The 20,421-nt window shown below is 44.7% G+C and overlaps 1 protein-coding gene across 4 annotated transcripts in view; it reads right to left on the bottom strand.

The window, feature by feature from the left end:
• LOC309359482 (clathrin heavy chain 1) overlaps positions 1-3,147 on the bottom strand; it is a 55,815-nt gene extending 52,668 nt beyond the window's left edge. For 3 of the 4 annotated variants that reach the window (XM_081893179.1, XM_081893182.1, XM_081893181.1), the window contains exon 1: positions 2,811-3,147. In XM_081893179.1, coding sequence (XP_081749305.1) covers positions 2,811-3,071 — 261 coding nt within the window. In that variant the 5' untranslated portion in view covers positions 3,072-3,147. The remainder of the gene's footprint in view (positions 1-2,810) is intronic. The other variant, XM_081893180.1, reaches the window with a different exon arrangement.
• Between the last annotated feature and the right edge of the window lie 17,274 nt (positions 3,148-20,421).

Genomic DNA, 20,421 nt, shown 5'->3' on the forward strand with positions numbered 1-20,421 from the left:
AGTGCTTGTAACTATATTATCTTCCAGTTAAAATACAGTTTTAAAATGAAATTTTAAAAGTTATCTCATTTTCTGTTGAAACTCAAGTAAAATGTTAAATACCAAGCCTACATGATAATAAATTGGTCTGCTTCCCCCCTCCCAAAACTTTGTAGATAATCTGAAAGTCTCCCAGGAAGTTATGTGGGACAAGAGAATACCCAGAGTACCCATTCAGAAAATTTTTTATGTTATTTACCCCACAAAGAAAGAAAGATACTGAGAGATGCCAACACCATACACACCAATCTGTCAGTACTCCAAGCCCTTCTAAAACTATACCTGCAGCTTGTGTCTGGTTAATATACAGAAATCCAGTATTTCGAGTCTGAACCTTTTTCCTTTATATATTGAATGCCAGCGTAACACTGCCTTGTTACAGCAGTGACCAATCAGTATTTAGTGCAGTCACTCATGTTCAAAACTAAAGTACAGCTTATTCTTTATTGCACTTATGGCAGTGATGTTTCCATCACTCACTGACCAAGCTGGTGTTATGGCTTGTGCAAGTTCAGCTAAGTTAAAATATTGCACAGGTCCCAGATAGTACAAGGTAGTGGTTGAGTCAGGTTAGGACTGGGGAGACCCAAATATAAATCCCTACTCAGCTATGTACTTCACTGGGTGACTTGTGGCAGCCACCATCTCTCAGTCTAACCACCTCACAGGCTTGCTGTGATAATAAAATGGAGAGGGGGAAGGGGCTATGTACACCATTTGGAACTCTTTGGAGGAACAGAGGGACATAATTGAAATAAATATTGGGAAGCTGAAGGACCAGAAAGCCCAGCGGCTAATGAAACCAAAGAAATTATGCAGAATGCGAAATCGACTGAAAAAGGAATCTGGAAGGCAATTAGCTGAAGAACAATGATTGAATTAAATCAGAAGAATTTTTTAAGAAAGTTTGAAGATAGCCATAGAATCAAAGTGGTTTGCAGCGTTAAGGAATCTACTGGAAAGTCAAGCTGAATAGAAATGTGATACTTATGTGCAACTAATACTTCCTGTGAATCCAAATCTGAGACTTAACTCATGTGGAGTACAAATGTTGGGAGCATATTAAGGCTGCAATCCTAGGCATATGTCTCACTGAATACAGTGGAACTTACTTCCAAGTCAACACGCACCCGACTAATAAGCCCTTAGTCATTAAGCTTACTCCCCACACCCCAATTTCATTTTTACGGTATTTTTTTGCTGTTACTCAGCTATATGGAGAAACGTCTATAGGACCAAGTGCGTAATACAACTACATCTTGTATGCCTGGGAACTATGAAGCACTTAGCTCATACCACTCACTAGGGGAAACCTAAGATGTTTAAACAACACTAAATGAGAAATTTAAATTTCAGCACACAGTACTAAACACTGACAAAAGGCATGGTGTCACCAGGCAGTTCACATTTTGAAATGGATGCCTCTGTCCTAAGAGGGGAAGGGAGGGGTAAAGGAGGGAGCATTTGCCAAGTCCACTTCCTGTTCTCTCATTCATTTAGAGAATTCCTTTAATTCCTGCCATAAACTGCCTTTTCTTAAGCAAACACTTCCCCCTACACTTGATTCAGAGCAATCTCTCTCTCTCCTCTCCCCACCCCAAAAAGCAGCTCTTTCACGTAACTATCTGCAGTCTTTGCCTCACTATTTGAGACTGGGGTCAATTTCCTTAAAGCAGCCCATCCTCCGAGTGAGTAGCGTTGTGTTCTTGTTTTTAAAGTAGCATCAGGAATGCTTCTAGAAGAGACAGAAGTAGAAGGGAACAGATTTTCAGAGCCCTGCCGTTCTCAGGGACAAGATGCAATCTATTTGCTCAATCCTTCCCCATCTTGCAGATCCTTTTGCAGGGCTCAGAGGTTCCCAAACACAAGCCGCGGCCACCACCCCACAACCGATGGATCGGCCGGAAAAAAAAACAAAACAGAAATGCAGGGACGCAGGTGCGGCCCGTTTTCCATGCTCTAATGTGAAGATGCCCTTCTCTGCACTCCCTTTCCCACAAATATCCCTTATGGTGTAGTAATGCAGACAAGCAACTCGGAGCCTCCCTCTCCATACACACCAAAAAAAGAGAGAGGGGGAGGAGGAGGAGAGTCAGTCATTCAGGCAGCCAGTGACTCTGCACAAATACCCGCAAAAGGCTGCCATCAAAAACTAGGAAACCTCACCAAGCCAGAATCAGGTGCAACAAGGGCAAAATAATTGAAATGAAGAGCACGACTCTGATTTTCCAATATGCATGTATGTGTTTGTGTATATATATATCTGTGTGTGTCTTCTAAATAAATATATATATGTTCCCCACCACCATTCCCCAAGCGCCAAATTAAAAGCCAGGGCAGGCTTTGCGCCATCCTGCCTGAAGGAGGAATGAATAAAGGGTTATAAAAAGGAAACAATAAAAGGTTATCAAACAATAAAAGGTTGTAAAAACGAAATATGAGAGCCCCCCCACCCCAACCCCACCACCCGAGAGATGCCTGCCTGCCTGCCCCACAATTCGTTCTCTCTGGCCCTCTTCCCCACCCCATCCCACCCCCCTAGAGGGGAACCCCTCGCCCTTTTCCAAGGAGTCTTCCCGCCCCTCAACCCCATTCAAACCCCTCCCCCAGGTGGGGGGGGGAAGCCCACCGCCACACTAGGCCGCAAGCCACCCACCCACCCTTTCCCCTCCATTCCCCATCCCCTCAAGGCTGAAATGAGTGGGGAGGGGGGGAAGGAAGATGGGGGGGATCCCTTTCCCCTCACCCCACCCCCCCAAATAGTTGCTCACCTGAAAGTGCTCCTGGAATCTTATGGGGAGTATCTGAGCCATTGTGGGGGTTTGAGGGGGGGGGGAAACAGCCCTCTCAGAGAGGAAGAAAGGGGGGGGACTCCCAAAAATAAAGAGAGAGAGAAGCGCAGGAAGGCTCCTGAGGTTTAAATTATAAAAAAAGGAAAGGAAAGGGGAGGGGGTGTGGGAGGGGGCACGCTGTGGGTCCGGCGGCAGAGAAGGGAGCCGCTGCCTGCGCCCCACACACACACACACACACATATACACGCGCGCGCAAGGGGAGGTGGGGGTTTGGCTGCTCCGCGAAGGCAGGCAGGCGAGGGCGCGGACTGCGCAGGCGCGCCGCTCACCGCCCCCCCCTCCCTCTTCCCTCACCCCCGTTCCGAACGCCGCTGCTCCATCACCCCCGGCTCCCTTTTCTTGTCTCAGGCTCCCGGACCCTCTCACCCCGTTCGGAAAATCCCTCCGCCCCTCAGGCCAACAAAAATAAAATCGAAAATAGATAGGAGCGAAGGCGGCGCGACAGCAGGGGGTCTTTCCGAAGCGCAAATAGTCCCCTCTGTGGACCGCGTTTTCTTTCATTCCGTTCTTCAAGTTCCCACCCCCCCCTCAAAAAAATAAAAATAAAAACGCGCACGGGGCTCATTTTCTTCTCAAGGGGGGGTGTCGGAAAAAGGGCGGGGTTTGGGGGGTTGCTGAGTTTGAAGAGGGGCACTTGTTTCTGAGGGGAGCTATAGATATATCCTTCCGCCCAAGGCGAAGAGGGTCTGGTCCCTTTCCTGCAGCCGCTTAGGATGGTTTCGATGAGCCCACAGTTATGCTCATCCTGCGCCCCATAGCCAGGCTATTCCCCTCAGTCTGGAAGGAGACTCGTCCTTTGAGGAGCCCGGAATAGCTTTATCCAAGTTGTTGTCAAGTCACACAACCCTTCTATTTTCCTTGCGTCTCTCCTAATGTTGAAATGGAAGCGCTTCGGGGCAGAGACCTTCCTTCTTTCCCTCCCTCCTTCTTTTCCTCTGTTGTAAAGCGCTGCGTTGCATCCGCACAACGACCCTGCCAGGCACAAATGATGTCTCTAGATCAGTGTTTCCCAACCTTGGGCCTCCAGATGTTTTTGGCCTACAACTCCCATCATCCCTAGCTAGCAAGACCAGTGGTCAGGGATGATGGGAATTGTAGTTCAAAAACAGCTGGAGGCCCAAGGTTGGGAAACACTGCTCTAGATGATACCCACGAGATTTATTTCCGAGTTTAAAAAAAAAAACATGGGTTAGGATTGTGCTGTGACATTGGAAGAAAAGGAGATTTCTTGCTAGAGAAGGGGAGAGGCGTATTGTGAGGTCACAAACAGTGGTGTGGGGATAAAAGTTGGGGTTCTGGACCCCCAATAGACCCAAGGAGAGTCCAAAAGTTGCAGGCAGCTCTACTGATCCGCTATTATTCACACCCAAATCCACACACCAAAGAACAGCGCATGGCATTAAACTCAATTTATTAGGATCGGAATAAGTGCCATTCTTGAATGTATAGTTCGGGTTTTTTAAAATATTTTTTATTAAAACTTTCTGTTTTACAATTTAAAATACTCATTTTACATCCTTAAGGTTATCAATGACTTCTCTTCTTCTCTTTCCATGATTCATTTTACACACCATAAACCCCTACATGTTTTACAAAAACTGCTATACCATTCAGCATTCCATTATTGCATCCATCAAAACATATTTACACTGTTGAATTTAATGCTGCCAGCGTTTTCAGCTTTCCAGAATAATTTCCCATATAGTCAATAAACATTTTCCAATCTTCTTTAAGCGTATGTTCTTCTTGTTTTCTTATTCTATCTGTTAAGTCTACAAGCTGCACATATTCTGTCAACTTAAATTGCCATTCTTCTTTGGTTGGGACCTCGCTCGTTTTCCTTTTTTGGGCTAACAAAACATGGGCCGCAGTAGTGGCATACATAAATCACCTTTTTTTGACACCTGGGAATTTCAGTCTGAATCACCCCCAACAGAAAGGACTCTGGCTTTGGGGGGAAAGTTTTTCGGGAACTGTTTTTTAAACATTTTTTTTTTCCAATTCATTTTGGATCATTTCCCAATACCCTTTTACAAGTCCACGACTTCTGAAAGAACGTTCCCTCCCTTGAATGTATTGTTTGTGCTGAACTCAGTGGTGCTGACAGTGTCCTGACTGCATCCTTTGGGCTTGTGAGACACACCTGAGCTTTGACAAAAGACTTTCAGCCGCTTAAAACTTTAATTAGCTGTTAACTAGACATGCAAACTCCCTTGCAAAGACAGGATAGCATTTGAACTGCTAGCATGAAGTAAGGACCCCATCAAAGAAAAGGAAATAAGTCTCTAGCCTCTGGTTCACTGTCTCCATTCTCTTCCTTAGCTCCCTATGCTAGCCTCAGTATCACCTCACTTACTTGCTTTTATTCCACTTTCACACTCATGGAGAATCTGCAGGACTGTAGCTTGTTATGGGTGCATGTGCATTGTAATAGCACCCTTAACAAACTGCAGTTCCTAGGAAACTTTGGGGGAACCCATGACTGTTAAAGTTGTATAAATGACAAATGACATCATCACTCCTGCTCTGAAAAAAATGAAGTCACGGAATTCTGTGTGTTCCTCTCAGCTATTATTATCACCATTATTTTATTATTATCATCTCCATTTTATTAATTGCCTTCTAACCCGCCATCTCAAGCTGACTTCTATATTAGATAGTTCAAAACAGGTTAAAACAACAAACAAATTTAAAACAAGATTAAAACCCTCACTTATGGTAAATACTCATTTATGTTTCTGGGAAAGCCTGTCGGAACAAAACTGTCTCCAATTGTTTCCGGAGATTGCAGATAGTGGGCGCTTGTCGTATCTTGACAAGAATGCTGCTCCAAAGAATAAGACTGCGCTGTAAGCAATCCCATAAATGCTTACGTGGGAGTAAGACCCATATAATTCAGTGGGACTGACATCTGAGTAGACATGTCTACAAGCCTACGGCTGCAATCCTGTTGCATACTTAAGTGAGGCAGTAAGTTCCCATTGCCCTCGGCTGTTCAAATTTGAAGGCGAACTTACTTAAAGGTTCCCAAGCAACATGCAAACGAAATCACACTTCTCTGAATTTTGCAAGGCATTTTTCAAGCTGAGTAATGCGTACAAAAGTGCTTACACTCGGTACCATACGCCTGAAATTGCATCTATAATGGGGAAAATAACGTACAAAAATTGTGTTAAGTTACAGGAAATTGCTGTGCAAAAAAATGTGTATTTTAGGCAAAATTGCGGACAAGTGTGTATATCAAGAGAAATTTGCACTGAAAGGCTGGTGGATTTTCAGGTGGACTTTAAATATGTATATATCTCTCAAACTGAGGTGGGAATGTGTAGAAGTGAAAAATTATAAACTGATAAAACCTGAAACCGACAGATTGACACATCCTTGTGGCAGAATCTTTGGCCAATTGGCGCCCAATTCATCAGATAAACATGATCTTCAAATGATCTGGGGGGTCATTCATTCAGCCTTGGCTCATGCTTTTGGGGTGCTATTTGGACAGGCCAGAGGTAGGGACGTGCCCCATCCTGGATTGTTCCACCACCTCTTCACTGCTGTCAATCTTTCACTTGCCATCTTCCTAATCCAGAGGCTACTGCCGCTTCCTCTTAATCCTGAAAGTCTCTTTAAGCTGCATCTACACACCATACTCTTAATGCACTCTTACATCACTTTTGCTGTCATAGCCCCCCAAAAAAGATATTGGGAACAGTAGTTGTTAAGTTGTGGGTGAACATATCAGACGACACAGCGATTCTTCAAACAGCTCTTGTTTATTCACAGGTCAGAACAGAACTGAACTGAAGGGTTCAGCCAACCTGCTTATATAGAGCTCCACTACAACACAACAGTAACAACTTTCTGTAACTATCCAATCACTGAACATCATTTTCAATCCCTTATTTGCATATGTGGACCTGAGTGAAAACTATCTACAGTATCCCCCTGCTGGCCCAGGGTGAGAACTTCAGTACATAACAGTAGTTCGTTAAATTTGCTGCCCTCACAGACCTATGTTTCCCTTCCCAACACCTTTAGCAAACTACAGTCCCCAGTAGTTTGAAATGGTATAAAGAGGGCTTTAACTCCACCCAAAACTTAGACCACAATAAAAAAATAAATTGGACTGGGCAGTGCTTTTTTTCCAGGGGGGACGCAGGGGTACGCATGCCCCTAAACACTTTGTGAATGTTAGTATTTTGTCCATTTACTGTATTTATTTTCCCCTATTTGAACTATCAAATGGTGGTTTTCTGGAGTCAAAATAAGAGTACCCCTAAATATTTTAAAGAAAAAAAACACTGGGATTAGCAGAGGGGCCCTCGGGGTGGAACAGGTTCCCCACACCTGGGCTGTAGGCTCAGATGCCAGGTAAACAGTAAATTTGCTGCTTTCCTCTGCTTTATTGTGATTTATTTAACAAAAATTTGATTGTAAATAGAACCGCTTTTCATGTTATGCAGGCATCATTCCCTCGTGAGGATGCTGGAAGGGGACCGTGCCAAATGTGGAAGACTTTCCCCCAACCACCAGCTTCCCAAGCTTTCCAACGGGCCTTTGATGCAAAAAGTGGTGGTTTGCCTCGGAGGACGATGGGAGTGTGCCAGCGGCATCTCATCGCTCCACAGAAGGGGTTGAAAGTACATCAGCTGCCAAGGCTCAGCAGGCCTTGCTGCGTACAACCACAAGTGTGTTTGTGATCCAGCAAGCGGGCAAAACCACGAGGCTTTTTAAAGTAGCAACTGCAAAGAAACCAGCCCTCTGCCCTTTAAAGACCTCGAGTGGGCAGGAATGGCAGAGTTGGCACCAGCACTGCTGGGATCCCAGCAGTGGTGTAGCGTGGGGGGTGCAGGGGGGGCCGGCCGCACCGGGCGCAACATCTGGGGGTTAGGGTTAGGGGGTGCAAATCCACGGGTTAGGGGGCGCAAATCCACGGGTTAGGGGGTGCAAATTACTTGCCTTGCCCCGGGTGCTGACAACCCACGCTACGCCACTGGATCCCAGCCTTCTCCTCCTCCTCCTCCTCTTCTTCTTTTTCTTCTTTGGCGATCACTCATACATAACCAAGTAAGATTGTCTTCCATAAACACGGTTTTAAAAATGGGCAGTGGCGTAGCGTGGGGGGTGCAGGGGGGGCCGGCCGCACCGGCCGCAACATCTGTGGGGGCGTGCTTGCACTCACAGCTCTCTGCCCCTACCTGGCTCACTTGGGTTAGGGGGCGCAAATTACTTGCCTTGCCCCGGGTGCTGACAACCCACGCTACGCCACTGACAATGGGTCCATAAGTGACTGACTGTGGAGGCCAGTTCTGGATCCACACATCCTTCCACAGTGGGGACATTGGTTTTAGGGTAGGAGTTGATAACGGTGTGGATTTGCCAAGCGTGCCTTCCTCTTAGCACGTTTCTCCCTTGCATCCTGAGTTCAAGTGTCTTCAAAGCCCATGACACCTTTGGTAAAAGCTGTTCTCCAATTGCAGCCCTCGCAGGCCAGTGTTTCCCAATTGCTGGTGTTTATACTAAATTTTTTTAGATTTGCCTTGAGAGAGTCTTTAGACCTCTTTTGTTGACCACCAGCATTACGCTTTCCATTTTTAAGTTCAGAATAGGGTAGTTGCTTTGGAAGACGATCATCAGGCATCTGCACAATATGACCAGTCTAATGAAGTTGAAGTTGGAGAATCATTGCTTTGACACCGGTGATCTTTGCAGCATCATGGCAGGGACCACTGTTGATCCCGGCCCAAGACTTTAAATTCCTTCATCTGCATTGCCCCAACCAATGCTCTGAGCAGCACTGGGAAGCTGAATCTCGCGGCTATTCCTTGCGAGATTGCCTTACTCCATACATGCCCACTGGACCACTTTGATCTGTGGAACTTGGCATTGTTACATTTGTTCCGCATTTGCAAGAAACTGATCTTTCAGTGTGGTGGCACTTTGGAACTCCCCGCCTATTGACACCATGGAGGAACCTTTGCAATATTCTTTTCCCCCCTTTAAATAACTTTTTATTGGGTTTTACATCTTTTTTAATATTGTCACTACAAACAATATGTGGGATGCGGGTGGCGCTGTGGGTTAAACCACAGAGCCTAGGACTTGCCAATCAGAAGGTCGGCGGTTCAAATCCCCGCGGCGGGGTGAGCTCCTGTTGCTCAGTCCCTGCTCCTGCCAAACTAGCAGTTCGAAAGCACATCAAAGTGCAAGTAGATAAATAGGTACTGCTCCGGCGGGAAGGTAAACGGCGTTTACGCGCGCTGCTCTGGTTCGCCAGAAGCGGTTTAGTCATGCTGGCCACATGACCCAGAAGCTGTACGCCGGCTCCTTCGGCCAATAAAGCGAGATGAGCGCCGCAACCCCAGAGCCGGTCACGACTGGACCTAATGGTCAGGGGTCACCTTACCTTTTACCTTTACAAACAATATAATCACAAAATAAATTTATCAGTTACCCCCTCCCCCACGACATTCCCCATCTTCCCCTCCTGGTTTCTTACACATTCTGAAATATACTTGGAGTCGAGTGTGGACTTCATGCTCTTTTTTCAGCTCATAGTAGTGAGGAGGAATGGAAGTCCCCCCAAAATGTCTGCTTTATATACATTATTTACACAATGGGCCCCACATGACTGGCTAATTCTGGGATTCTCCTGTAGGCCAATCAGGTTGTGGATTCACTTCCACCCGGAGTTGGATTGGGTGGCTCCTGCAGACCAATCAGACTGCTGCATTCTGAATCCTATTGTTCTAGGACCAATCAAACAGCTGCATTATGAATCCTATTGTTCTAGGACCAATCAGACTGCTGCATTTTGGGTCCTATTCAACTCAGAACATAACACATTCGCTTCTCCTGCTTGTTGTCTTATCTCTTATTTTGTTAATTGTTAAGTGTTTAGTCAAACCCTACAAGTGAGTTCATTTCCTTACATTGTTACTGTAGATATAACATAAAAGGTTCCCAGTCTATTTTGAAGTCTATTGTCATTGTCTTTAAGTCTTTCTGCTAACTTCACCATTTCAGCATATTCCATCAGTTTTTCTTGCCATTGTTCTTTCGTTGGTATTTCATCACTTTTCCGTCTCTGGGCTAGCTAAATCCTAGCTGATGTTGCAGCATACATGAATAATTTCTTATTATCTTCTGGCAAGTGTTCACCTGAAATGCCGAATAAAAAAGCTTCTAGTCTGTTAACAAAGGTTATCTTAAACATCATTTTCATTTCATTATAAATCATTTCCCAATAGTTTTTGATTATTTTACAATTCCACCACATATGAAAAAACGTACCTTCCTTTTCTTTAAATTTCCAACACTTATTAGAGCTTGTTCTATACATTTTTGCCATTTTCGCAGGTGTAACATACCATCGATACATCATTTTCATATAATGTGCTTTTACCAATATACAACCAGTAAATTTTAAATTAACTTTCCAAAGTTTTTTTCCATTCTTCCATTTGTATATTATATCCTATATCTTGTGCCCATTTCATAGAATCATAGAGTTGGAAGAGACCACAAGGGCCATCGAGTCCAACCCCCTGCCAAGCAGGAAACACCATCAGAGCACTCCTGACATATGGTTGTCAAGCCTCTGCTTAAAGACCTCCAAAGAAGGAGACTCCACCACACTCCTTGGCAGCAAATTCCACTGTCGAACAGCTCTTACTGTCAGGTAGTTCTTCCTAATGCTTAGGTGGAATCTTATTTCTTGTAGTTTGGATCCATTGCTCCGTGTCCGCTTCTCTGGAGCAGCAGAAAACAACCTTTCTCCCTCCTCTATGTGACAACCTTTTATATATTTGAACATGGCTATCATATCACCCCTTAACCTCCTCTTCTCCAGGCTAAACAGGCCCAGCTTCCTTAGCCGTTCCTCATAGGGATTACCAATTACCGCCTTTGCAATACTCTTGTTGGTTCCTGCTAAAAAAACATTTTTGTTTTGGGAAGCCTATCCAGATGTGCAGGATGTTAACATGCCTGGTTTTCATGTTTTCATTGATTCTAATTATTTTTTTATTGTTTTAAGTAGTTGCTTTAAACGGTTGTTTTGTTCTTTCTGTACACCAATCTGAGGTTTTATTACAAACAAGAGGTACCGGTATGTGACTTTTATGAAATGAACAAGCTTAAATTTCCCCAAAGGCAAAGGTTATTTTTATCATATGTGGTGGCCTTGTAGTAAGGTTAAAGCTTACTGGGAAATGATATACGACGAATTGAAAAGGATGTTCAAAATAACTTTTGTAGAAGAAGCAGCAGATTTTATTTTGGGAATTATAAAGACAGAGCTGTCTAAATTGTATAGAACTTTATTTATGTATGCTACTACAGCAGCAAGAATGCTACTTGCCCAAAAGTGGAAAGAAGTAGAAGTCCCAGCAAAGGAAGAATGGATACAAAAACTTATGGAATATGCAGAAATGGCAAAACTTATCAGCAGAATAAGAAATCAGGATAACAAACTTTTTATGAAAGAATGGAAATGGTTTATTGAATATTTACAGATAAATTAAAAGGTAAAGGGACCCCTGACCATTCAGTCCAGTCATGGCTGACTCTGGGGTTGCGGCGCTCATCTCGCTTTATAGGCCGAGGGAGCCAGCGTACAGCTTCCGGGTCATGTGGCCAGCATGACTAAGCCGCTTCTGGCGAACCAGAGCAGCACACCGAAACGCCGTTTACCTTCCCGCCAGAGCGGTTCCTATTTATCTACTTGCACTGGTGTGCTTTCGAACTGCTAGGTTGGCAGGAGCAGGGACCGAGCAACGGGAGCTCACCCCGTCGCAGGGATTCGAACCGCCAACCTTCTGACCGGCAAGTCCTAGGCTCTGTGGTTTAACCCACAGCGCCAAACAGACAAAGATATTAGCAGGGGTATTATAATAACCTGCAGTTTCATAAGAGTATACAGTACATTTTAAAGTAGATAATTAAAGGAGCAAATTAAATGAATTTGGATATGCAGAAGACGTTAAAAAATAAATGCAAGGAACCACAGAAAGAGGGGGAAGGAAGTCAAACTTTGAAATCTTAAATTGATTGTAAAATTATTGAAATGTATAAATTTGAAAAGTATAAATAAAAAAATTTAAAAAATAGTTTTATGTTAAGATGCATTGAGACCTGCATAGTGAAAAACATAGTTTTTATTTAAAAAAAGAAATAAAGTTGTTTCTACAAGAGGCTTTAGAAGGGATTACATGGGTAGGCAAACTAAGGCCCAGGGGCTGGATGCAGCCCAATCGCCTTCTCAATCCAGCCCATGGACGGTCTGGGAATTTTTTTACATGAGTAGAATGTGTCCTTTTCTTTAAAATGCATCTCTGGGTTATTTGTGGGGCATAGGAATTCGTTCATTCCCACCCCCATATAGTCCGGGCCCCCACAAGGTCTGAGGGACAGTGGACCGGCCCCCTGCTGAAAAAGTTTGCTGACCCCTAGATGAGGCTAGACAAATTCATGGAGGACATGGCTATCAGCAACTACTAGAGCCAAGATGACTATGTTCTATGTCAACTGTTGGGGGCAGCATTGTTCCAAATACCACAGGAGGACAGAATGCTGTCCCCACCCATATCCTGCTAGCTGGTTTCCCTGCAGGCATCTGGGGGACCACTGTGAGAACAGGATGCTGGTCTAGATGAGCCACGGGCCTGATCCTGCAGACTCCCCTTTTGTTCATAGAGAACTTGCTTCATCGGATGTGCAAAGGAAACAGAAACTTCAGTTGGCGCAAGTTCTCAGAACATTCAGCTCTGCTTGTTTCTCAGTTTGCTCACACATACACATCAACCCATCTGTTTTATCCCCAATACATTTACTTAAGGCATACACACAGGGAAGCAACTCATTTGTCTGCCAGCTTTTCTGCCTTGCTGCAAGTTTGTACCGTGTCACAACTTTGCCTTTAATTGCCTCGTAGGCACCAGCTCTCCACACCATGTGGAGTATCGTTTTGGCAGGGAGGAAAAGTTGATGGGCAGATAGGAGAAAAGGAAAGCGATTAAAAAAAAACACAACACAATATACCGTATTTTTTGCTCTATAAGACTCACTTTTTCCCTCCTAAAAAGTAAGGGGAAATGTGTGTGCGTCTTATGGAGCGAATGCAGGCTGTGCAGCTATCCCAGAAGCCAGAACAGCAAGAGGGATCGCTGCTTTCGCTGCGCAGCGATCCCTCTCGCTGTTTTGGCTTCTAGGATTCAGAATATTTTTTTCCTTGTTTTCCTCCTCCAAAAACTAGGTGCGTCTTATGGTCTGGTGCGTCTTATAGAGCGAAAAATACGGTAAGCAGTGCCGGATTAACGTATAAGCTAAACAAGCTACAGCTTAGGGCCCCACTCTCTTGGGGCACCCCCAAAAAATAAAGGGAAAAACAACAACCTGGATGTACATCTCCAAAATATAAGATAAAAAAAAATAAAATGAAACCTACCTATAGCAACAGTGTTTTGCGTTGTGTATAGACCTATTAGGTCCATAAATCTACCCAGGGGTCAGCAACCTTTTTCAGCAGGGGGCTGGTCCACCGTCCCTCAGACCATGTGGGGGGCCGGACTATGTTTTTTTTGGGGGGAAATTAACAAATTCCTATGCCCCACAAATAACCCAGAGATGCATTTTAAATAAAAGCACACATTCTACTCATGTAAAATCACGTTGATTCCCAGACCAGCCACGGGCCGGGTTGAGAAGGCGATTGGGCCACATCTGGCCCCCGGGCCTTAGTTTGCCTACCCCTGAATTTACCATAGTGTCATACCTCGTGTTGCATTAGGTCCATTAAGACGGTCCTGACGGTGTTCCATTGCACCAGAAGCAGTTTAGTCCTGCTGGCCACATGACCCAGAAAGATATCTGTGCACAAACGCTGGCTCCCTCGGCCTGAAAGCAAGATGAGCGCCGCAACCCCATAATCACCTTTGACTGGACTTAACCGTCCAGGGGTCCTTTACCTTTATCTTTTTTTTTTTTTTTTACAGGAAAGCGAGGGGCAGGTGGGGCTTCTCAGTCTGGGAAAGTAGCCCATCTAGGAGATGGAAAGCTGCAATTCTAAGCCTCTGCTGCCTTGAAGGACAGAAGAAAAAGCTGATAAGTAAACCCACAAATCCGGTGCTAAGATGGTTGGATGGCATCTTGCACGTCTCCTTCCAGCAACTTCTGCAGCAGCCAAGCTGGTACCATAATGTCTTGCTCTCCTTTCATCTGGACCACATCAGCGAGGTCGAGGGGGGTGGTCTTGTTGTCTGGGCAGGCCAGGACCTCCATATATACTACCCAGGCTTGTGCCCCAGAAAGGTCACTTCAGTGCTGCTAGCACAGTCGTTTGACTCTAGCCCTGGAGGTGCTCTCTCTTGTCTCTAGAGACAGACAGATGCCAACAATACCCAGAGCCACAGTTGTCTTGATTTCATAGATTTATGAGCCAGAGCACTAAGCATCAGGCCCTGGGTAGGGGTAGGGACGCGGGTGGAGCTGTGGGTTAAACCACAGAGCCTAGGATTTGCCGATCAGAAGCGGTGAGCTCCCGTTGCTCGGTCCCTGCTCCTGCCAACCTAGCAGTTCGAAAGCACATCAAAGTGCAAGTATATAAATAGGTACCGCTCCGGCGGGAAGGTAAACGGCGTTTCCATGCGCTACTCTGGTTCACCAGAAGCGACTTAGTCATGCTGGCCACATGACCCGGAAGCTCTATGCCGGCTCCCTCGGCCAATAAAGTGAGATGAGTGCTGCAACCCCAGAGTCAGCCACAACTGGACCTAATGGTTAGGGGTCCCTTTACCTTTACTTTAGGCAACCTAAGGCCCAGGGGTCGGATGCTGCCCAATTGCCTTCTGAATCCGGCCCGGGAATCAGCGTGTTTTTACACGAGTAGAATGTGTGTTTTTATTTAAAATGCATCTCTGGGTTATTTGTGGGGCATAGGAATTCATTCATATTTTTTTTTTCAAAATACAGTGTCCCCCCCCCCCCGCAAGGTATGAGGGACGGTGTACCAGCCCACGGCTGAAAAAGGTTTCTGACCCCTGTGTTAGGTAGTGTATTCCATTAGAGTGAGCTGAGGGGAATCTGTTGGCTAGGAAATGATGACCTGTTGCAACGTTGTTCTGCAGGTCCCACTTGTACGTTAAATAGAACCTGTTCAGCCTTTACAGCATCAATAGACATGATGTTATTGATGAAGAATGGGCTGCCTCCATGTTAATACAGTGGTACCTCGGGTTAAGTACTTAATTCGTTCTGGAGGTCCGTTCTTAACCTGAAACTGTTCTTAACCTGAAGCACCACTTTAGCTAATGGGGCTTCCTGCTGCTGCCGCGCCGCTGGAGCACAATTTCTGTTCTCATCCTGAAGCAAAGTTCTTAACCTGAAGCACTATTTCTGGGTTAGCGGAGTCTGTAACCTGAAGCGTCTGTAGCCTGAGGTACCACTGTACCAACATTTTGTAACTGACAAGATGGTTTTCATCCTTCCAGCCTTGGCAAGAAACAGGAGACAACTGATTAACAAGTATCTTTTATTGAGCCTCGGACTATCCAAAAAAGCACACTGAATGCAGCTTAGCACTGCAACGCTGCATTTCCATCCGGTATCCACTCAAAATGAAAGCACTTGTTAGTATAAAAGTTGAACAAGGTACAAGTTTAGCTTACAATGAAGTTAAATTGGAGACGCGGATATAATTTTAGTTTCACAGATTTGTGCTGCTAAATGGCAAAGATAAAAACACTGAGAAGAGTTGACTGTACAGCCTCCTGCAGATTTCCTTTTTGCAATAGATTGAAAGAACACACCAACGTTTTTTGACGGAGAGTTCAAGGGAAACTGTGTTCTTAAAAGGAAGTCAGTGGGTGATTAAGTGAACTGGTCAGATATTCAGTCCATGAATCACATTTTCCAAGGAACGGATCATATGATTTCGAGAAAACTATGAAGTCTAAAATGCAGCCTCAAAACTGGGATTATCTGCAATTATTGAGTTACTCAATTCTGGAGAATTCAAAGCTACAACCAAGAGGGCTCTTATGAACTGGTTAACTGCAGTCTTTGGGCACCAAATAATAAGGAAGAAATTGTTAACACAACTATACTGCGTCACTTCCGACAATTTTGGTGTCACACTTTCACATTAAAACCACTAATTTTCCTAAAGCCTTTTCCTCCAAGTATTGGAAGAGGGCTTGTCAATTTAGGAAGACTACTGTCCGGAAGTTCAAAAATGTCATTTTTCCTAACAATGAAAAAACGCCAAGGAATGTCGCAAAGGCATCCAGCAGAGACACCCTGAAATTTAGGAAGACACCTACTATGTGATGCATTGTTGGGTCTGTGGGCGGGATCACAAACGATAAACACAAGCCGCCAAGCAGTGCAAAATCTAGTCCTTTCAATAACAACGTCTGAGCAAGGTCAGTTGAAATGGGAGAATGCACAACAGGTGAGCTGGGAAGACTCCTCTGTATAATCTGCTCCAGCAAACGCAATCCATATTGTGAAGAAACCTCTCCACTGGGCAAAGGGTCGGGGAGAAGAGACTAAACCAAAACAATGCTATAAAAAGAGGAGTTCTCACCGACTGGATCTAAGCACCTTGGACTAAGGGAAGGAGGGGGCTCCCATGGCATGACTTTTCTGTACAAAATAGTACCGTACTTGCTTGAAAAAAGCTAGCAATTTCAGGGAGAAGGCTAGGCTAGACACAGTGCCAGATTTAGGGTGGTACAGGTAGTTCCCTTGCACATGGCACCAAGCAGAGGAGTGGAAAATTGAGAAGATCCATAATTGAGAAGATCCATTTGGGGGAGCCAAATTTTGGGCTTGCAATGGATGCCATATTATGAAAAGTCTGCCCCTGCTAGAGAGCTTCTTCACAAATCTAGTTTTCTATGTATTATTATTATTATTATTAGATGGAGGATCTAGAGACCCATTTACTCTACACATCTACTAGGACAATTTTCTTCCTTCAGGTTGCAAAATTATATGGTTCCTCGAGTTTTCTGAACCAGACAGGGCCATGTTTACTTTTATCCACAAACATATCACTAATGAGCATCTTTTAAATAAGATCAACTCCATTATCGGAAGCGACCAATAGTTTAATGTGATTATTGTGTGCCAGACAGAGATATTAAGCAGCTATTTTAAAAGATGAATTAAAAAACAGACATAAATAGGACCAAAAAACCAAACAGAATTCAGATATTTTCTAGGAGGGGCAAAAAGTCAGAGCATCACTTTCCTTCAGTTAAAACAGCTATTTTTGCTGGTTATGGAATTGCATCATTATTACAAAACAGCCTTATTTCTTCCGCCCTGTTAACTTAAGTTTGCCTTCGACAACAGCAGATGGTGCAATTACGTAGTCTACCAAAAGGAGGAAAATTTGTGTACACCCAAACATAGCCTCTCTCCCCCCATAGGACACTCCTAACAGTGAAAGCATCTCTAGGCAGAAAAGTCCAAGTTAACAGGACCCAAAGAGCAAGCTCATTTCACAAAGTCAGGATAGGAAAAGAGTGGAACCCTATAAAGAAAACCGTTGTCAGAAAAATGTAGAAGGTGGAGCAGAGGGCTAGCGATTTCCATTCAGAACCGATGTTCCAAAAAGAAATCTACACCAATATTTGTGTAATTTTCTCAGCCTGCCTAATTAACAAAGTAGATTTAACGTGAAGGGAAGAGGTTCCCTTTCCTTCCTTTGCAGCAATTTGCCCCTCCCCAAACCAATAGTGGAACCTTGGTATTCAAGCATCTTGGAAGCTGAACATTTCGGTTTTTGAACGCTGAAAACCCAGAATTGCTTCGGTTTTTGTACGCACCTTGGAAGTCGAACGGCTTCTGAGGCACGTTTCTCCATTTTCTCAATAGAATTTGCTGACCGTCCATTGAGCCTTGGTTGTTGAACGCTTCGGAAGTCGAATAGTCTTCCAGAATGGATAATGTTCGACAACTGAGTTTCCACTGTATTGCAACATTCGAGAAATCTAAAGCTGCGACTATTGCCAATCCTTTCCAATAAAAGATCTTGCTCTTTGCTTTTTAGGACATTCACACACTGCCAATACCGTGAAGATCAGTGAAGTTTAGGCACCGTCCCCAGGTCTGTCTCAGCAAAAATGCTCCTTTGCTTGAATACGACATGAGTAACAAGTATCTTAGTAAAGGTAAAGGGACCCCTGACCATTAGGTCCAGTCGTGACCGACTCTGGGGTTGTGGCGCTCATCTCACTTTATTGGCTGTGGGAGCCGGCGTACAGCTTCTGGGTCATGCGGCCAGCTTTACTAAGCCGCTTCTGGTGAACCAGAGCAGCGCACGGAAATGCCGTTTACCTTCCTGCTGGAGCGGTACCTATTTATCTTCTTGCACTTTGATGTGCTTTCGAACTGCTAGGTTGGCAGGAGCTGGGATCAAGCAATGGGAGCTCACCCCGTCATGGGGATTAAAACCACCGACCTTTCGGCAAGTCCTAGGCTCTGTGGTTTAACCCACAGCGCCACCCGCGTCCCTTAAACAAGTATCTTAGCTGCTCCTAAAGTCAAACGGCAAGTGGGTCCTTTATACCTTTTGCCTCCCTGCAATGTGCCTAGAACTCTGAACTCATGAATGTCCACTTATCAATGAGCATTTGGCATAATAAAATATAATAATTGAAATTGCGACTATGAAATGGGTGTTTCTCCTGGGTTGTTAAGAGCAGATGTACGCAGTTACCGTGCACAATATCCTCAGCATTAAAGTTGAAGCATAAAGGATAACTGTAATAGATCATCGTTAAAAGAAAGCAACCTCGTTTGCCCTTCCCAAGTTCAGTTCTTTGATATATTTCTGAAAATCGTGGCAACGACGACAGAAGCTGCTCAGATTTAACCTTGACTGGGAGCAAAGTAAATTAAGAGTGAAACTACTGTAACAAGCATGACAGCACTGATGTGTTGATACCGTAGTACTGAGACTCCTGCCAAGTTTCCAAGGCATTGGTTAAAGCCCAAGTCAGCGTAAAGGTATACTTCCTGTCATTGAAACTCAAAGGTCACCAGCTGGAACCCAATAACCAGTACTATGCAACAGTAGCAATTATATTAATTACTGCAGTTACTGGCAGTTCCTTGTTTCTGTTACTAGTCACCAAAGGGACTCAAGGGATGGTGTTTACCAGTAAGCACAGCTTTAAGCTTATTTTACTATCAGGTAGACAAAGAAGTGATCCTGTGGATTATTATTATTATTATTTTGTAAAGGAAAGCAGATTACCTTTATCCTGTACAGATAATAGGAGCTATGTTCCAGGATTTATAGGTAGCAGTTAGGTAAGTAAGGCAAAGGACGCCTGGACAGCTAAGTCCAGTTGAATTCAACTATGGGGTGTGGCGCTCATCTCACTTTCAGGCTGAGGGAGCTGCCGTTTGTCCACAGGCAGCTTTCCGGGTCATGTGGCCAGCAGGACTAAACTGCTTCTGGTGCAACGAGACACCATGACGGAAACCAGAGCCCACGGAAACGCCCACGGAAATGTTTACCTTCCCGCTGCAATGGTACCTATTTATATACTTGTGCTGGTGTGCTTTCGAACTGCTAGGTTGGCAGGAGCTGGGAGAGAGCAACGGGAGATAACTCCATTGCAGGGATTCAAACTGCCAACCTAACGATCGGCAAGCCCAAGAGGCTCAGTGGTTTAGACCACAACACCACCCATGCCCCTAGTTGGTCAGTATGGTGCCTATTTTAGCAATGAGACCCTTGTAGGACAGGAGTGGGGAACTCTTTTGGCTCTGCCGTGATGTGTCTTGAGGGCCAAATCTGACAAATGGGTGGAACTGACAACCTTCAGATCAACTGTCAGATCACAATGATGTCAGCTGCAAGATGCTTTGAAGTCGGAAGGTGCTGCTAAAACAAATTTGTTTATTTTGCAGGAGATTCTAGGATTTGCAGATTTTGCAGGAGAACCAGGAAGAGGTTTACATGGAATCATGGCAAACAGAGCAACGTTTAAGCCTCACCCAATCCTGCAGCTTTGGCTGTGCACACCTGTTCCCTGTAACCAACACAGGATTTAACTCTGCCTTCCTGTCTCATCAGCTGTCACCACGAGAAAAATGGCATAGCAGGGCTAATTGCGCCCGCGCGCACACACACGGCAGGCCAAGATCGGCTTGCAGACTGGAGCGTCCCCCCCCATTGTAAGCCTAGAAAGATCTCAAACTAATACCACAAGTAGGTACAAAAGCAGTTGACTGCAGTTTTTGGTTAGGACTCACGAGTTCCTTTAGACGTGACCAGAGCAATAAGGGGAAGTCTGCATACCAGACGGCACACTGGTTTTGCGACAGCACTCTGTTGCAAAAGCATTTTTGCCTTTGATGTGGGGCTAAGGGGTACTACTATTGCGAAAGCAAAGGTCTAAAACCACATGGGGGCATGTGGAGTAACTGCAGGGTAGAATTTCACAAACTCCACAAAAATATTACAAGCTTTGAAATACCCAATATACAGTCCTGTCAAAGTGCATTCTTATTC

This window comes from Podarcis melisellensis (assembly GCF_964234715.1).
Source record: "Podarcis melisellensis genome assembly, chromosome: 16".
NCBI lineage: Eukaryota > Metazoa > Chordata > Lepidosauria > Squamata > Lacertidae > Podarcis > Podarcis melisellensis.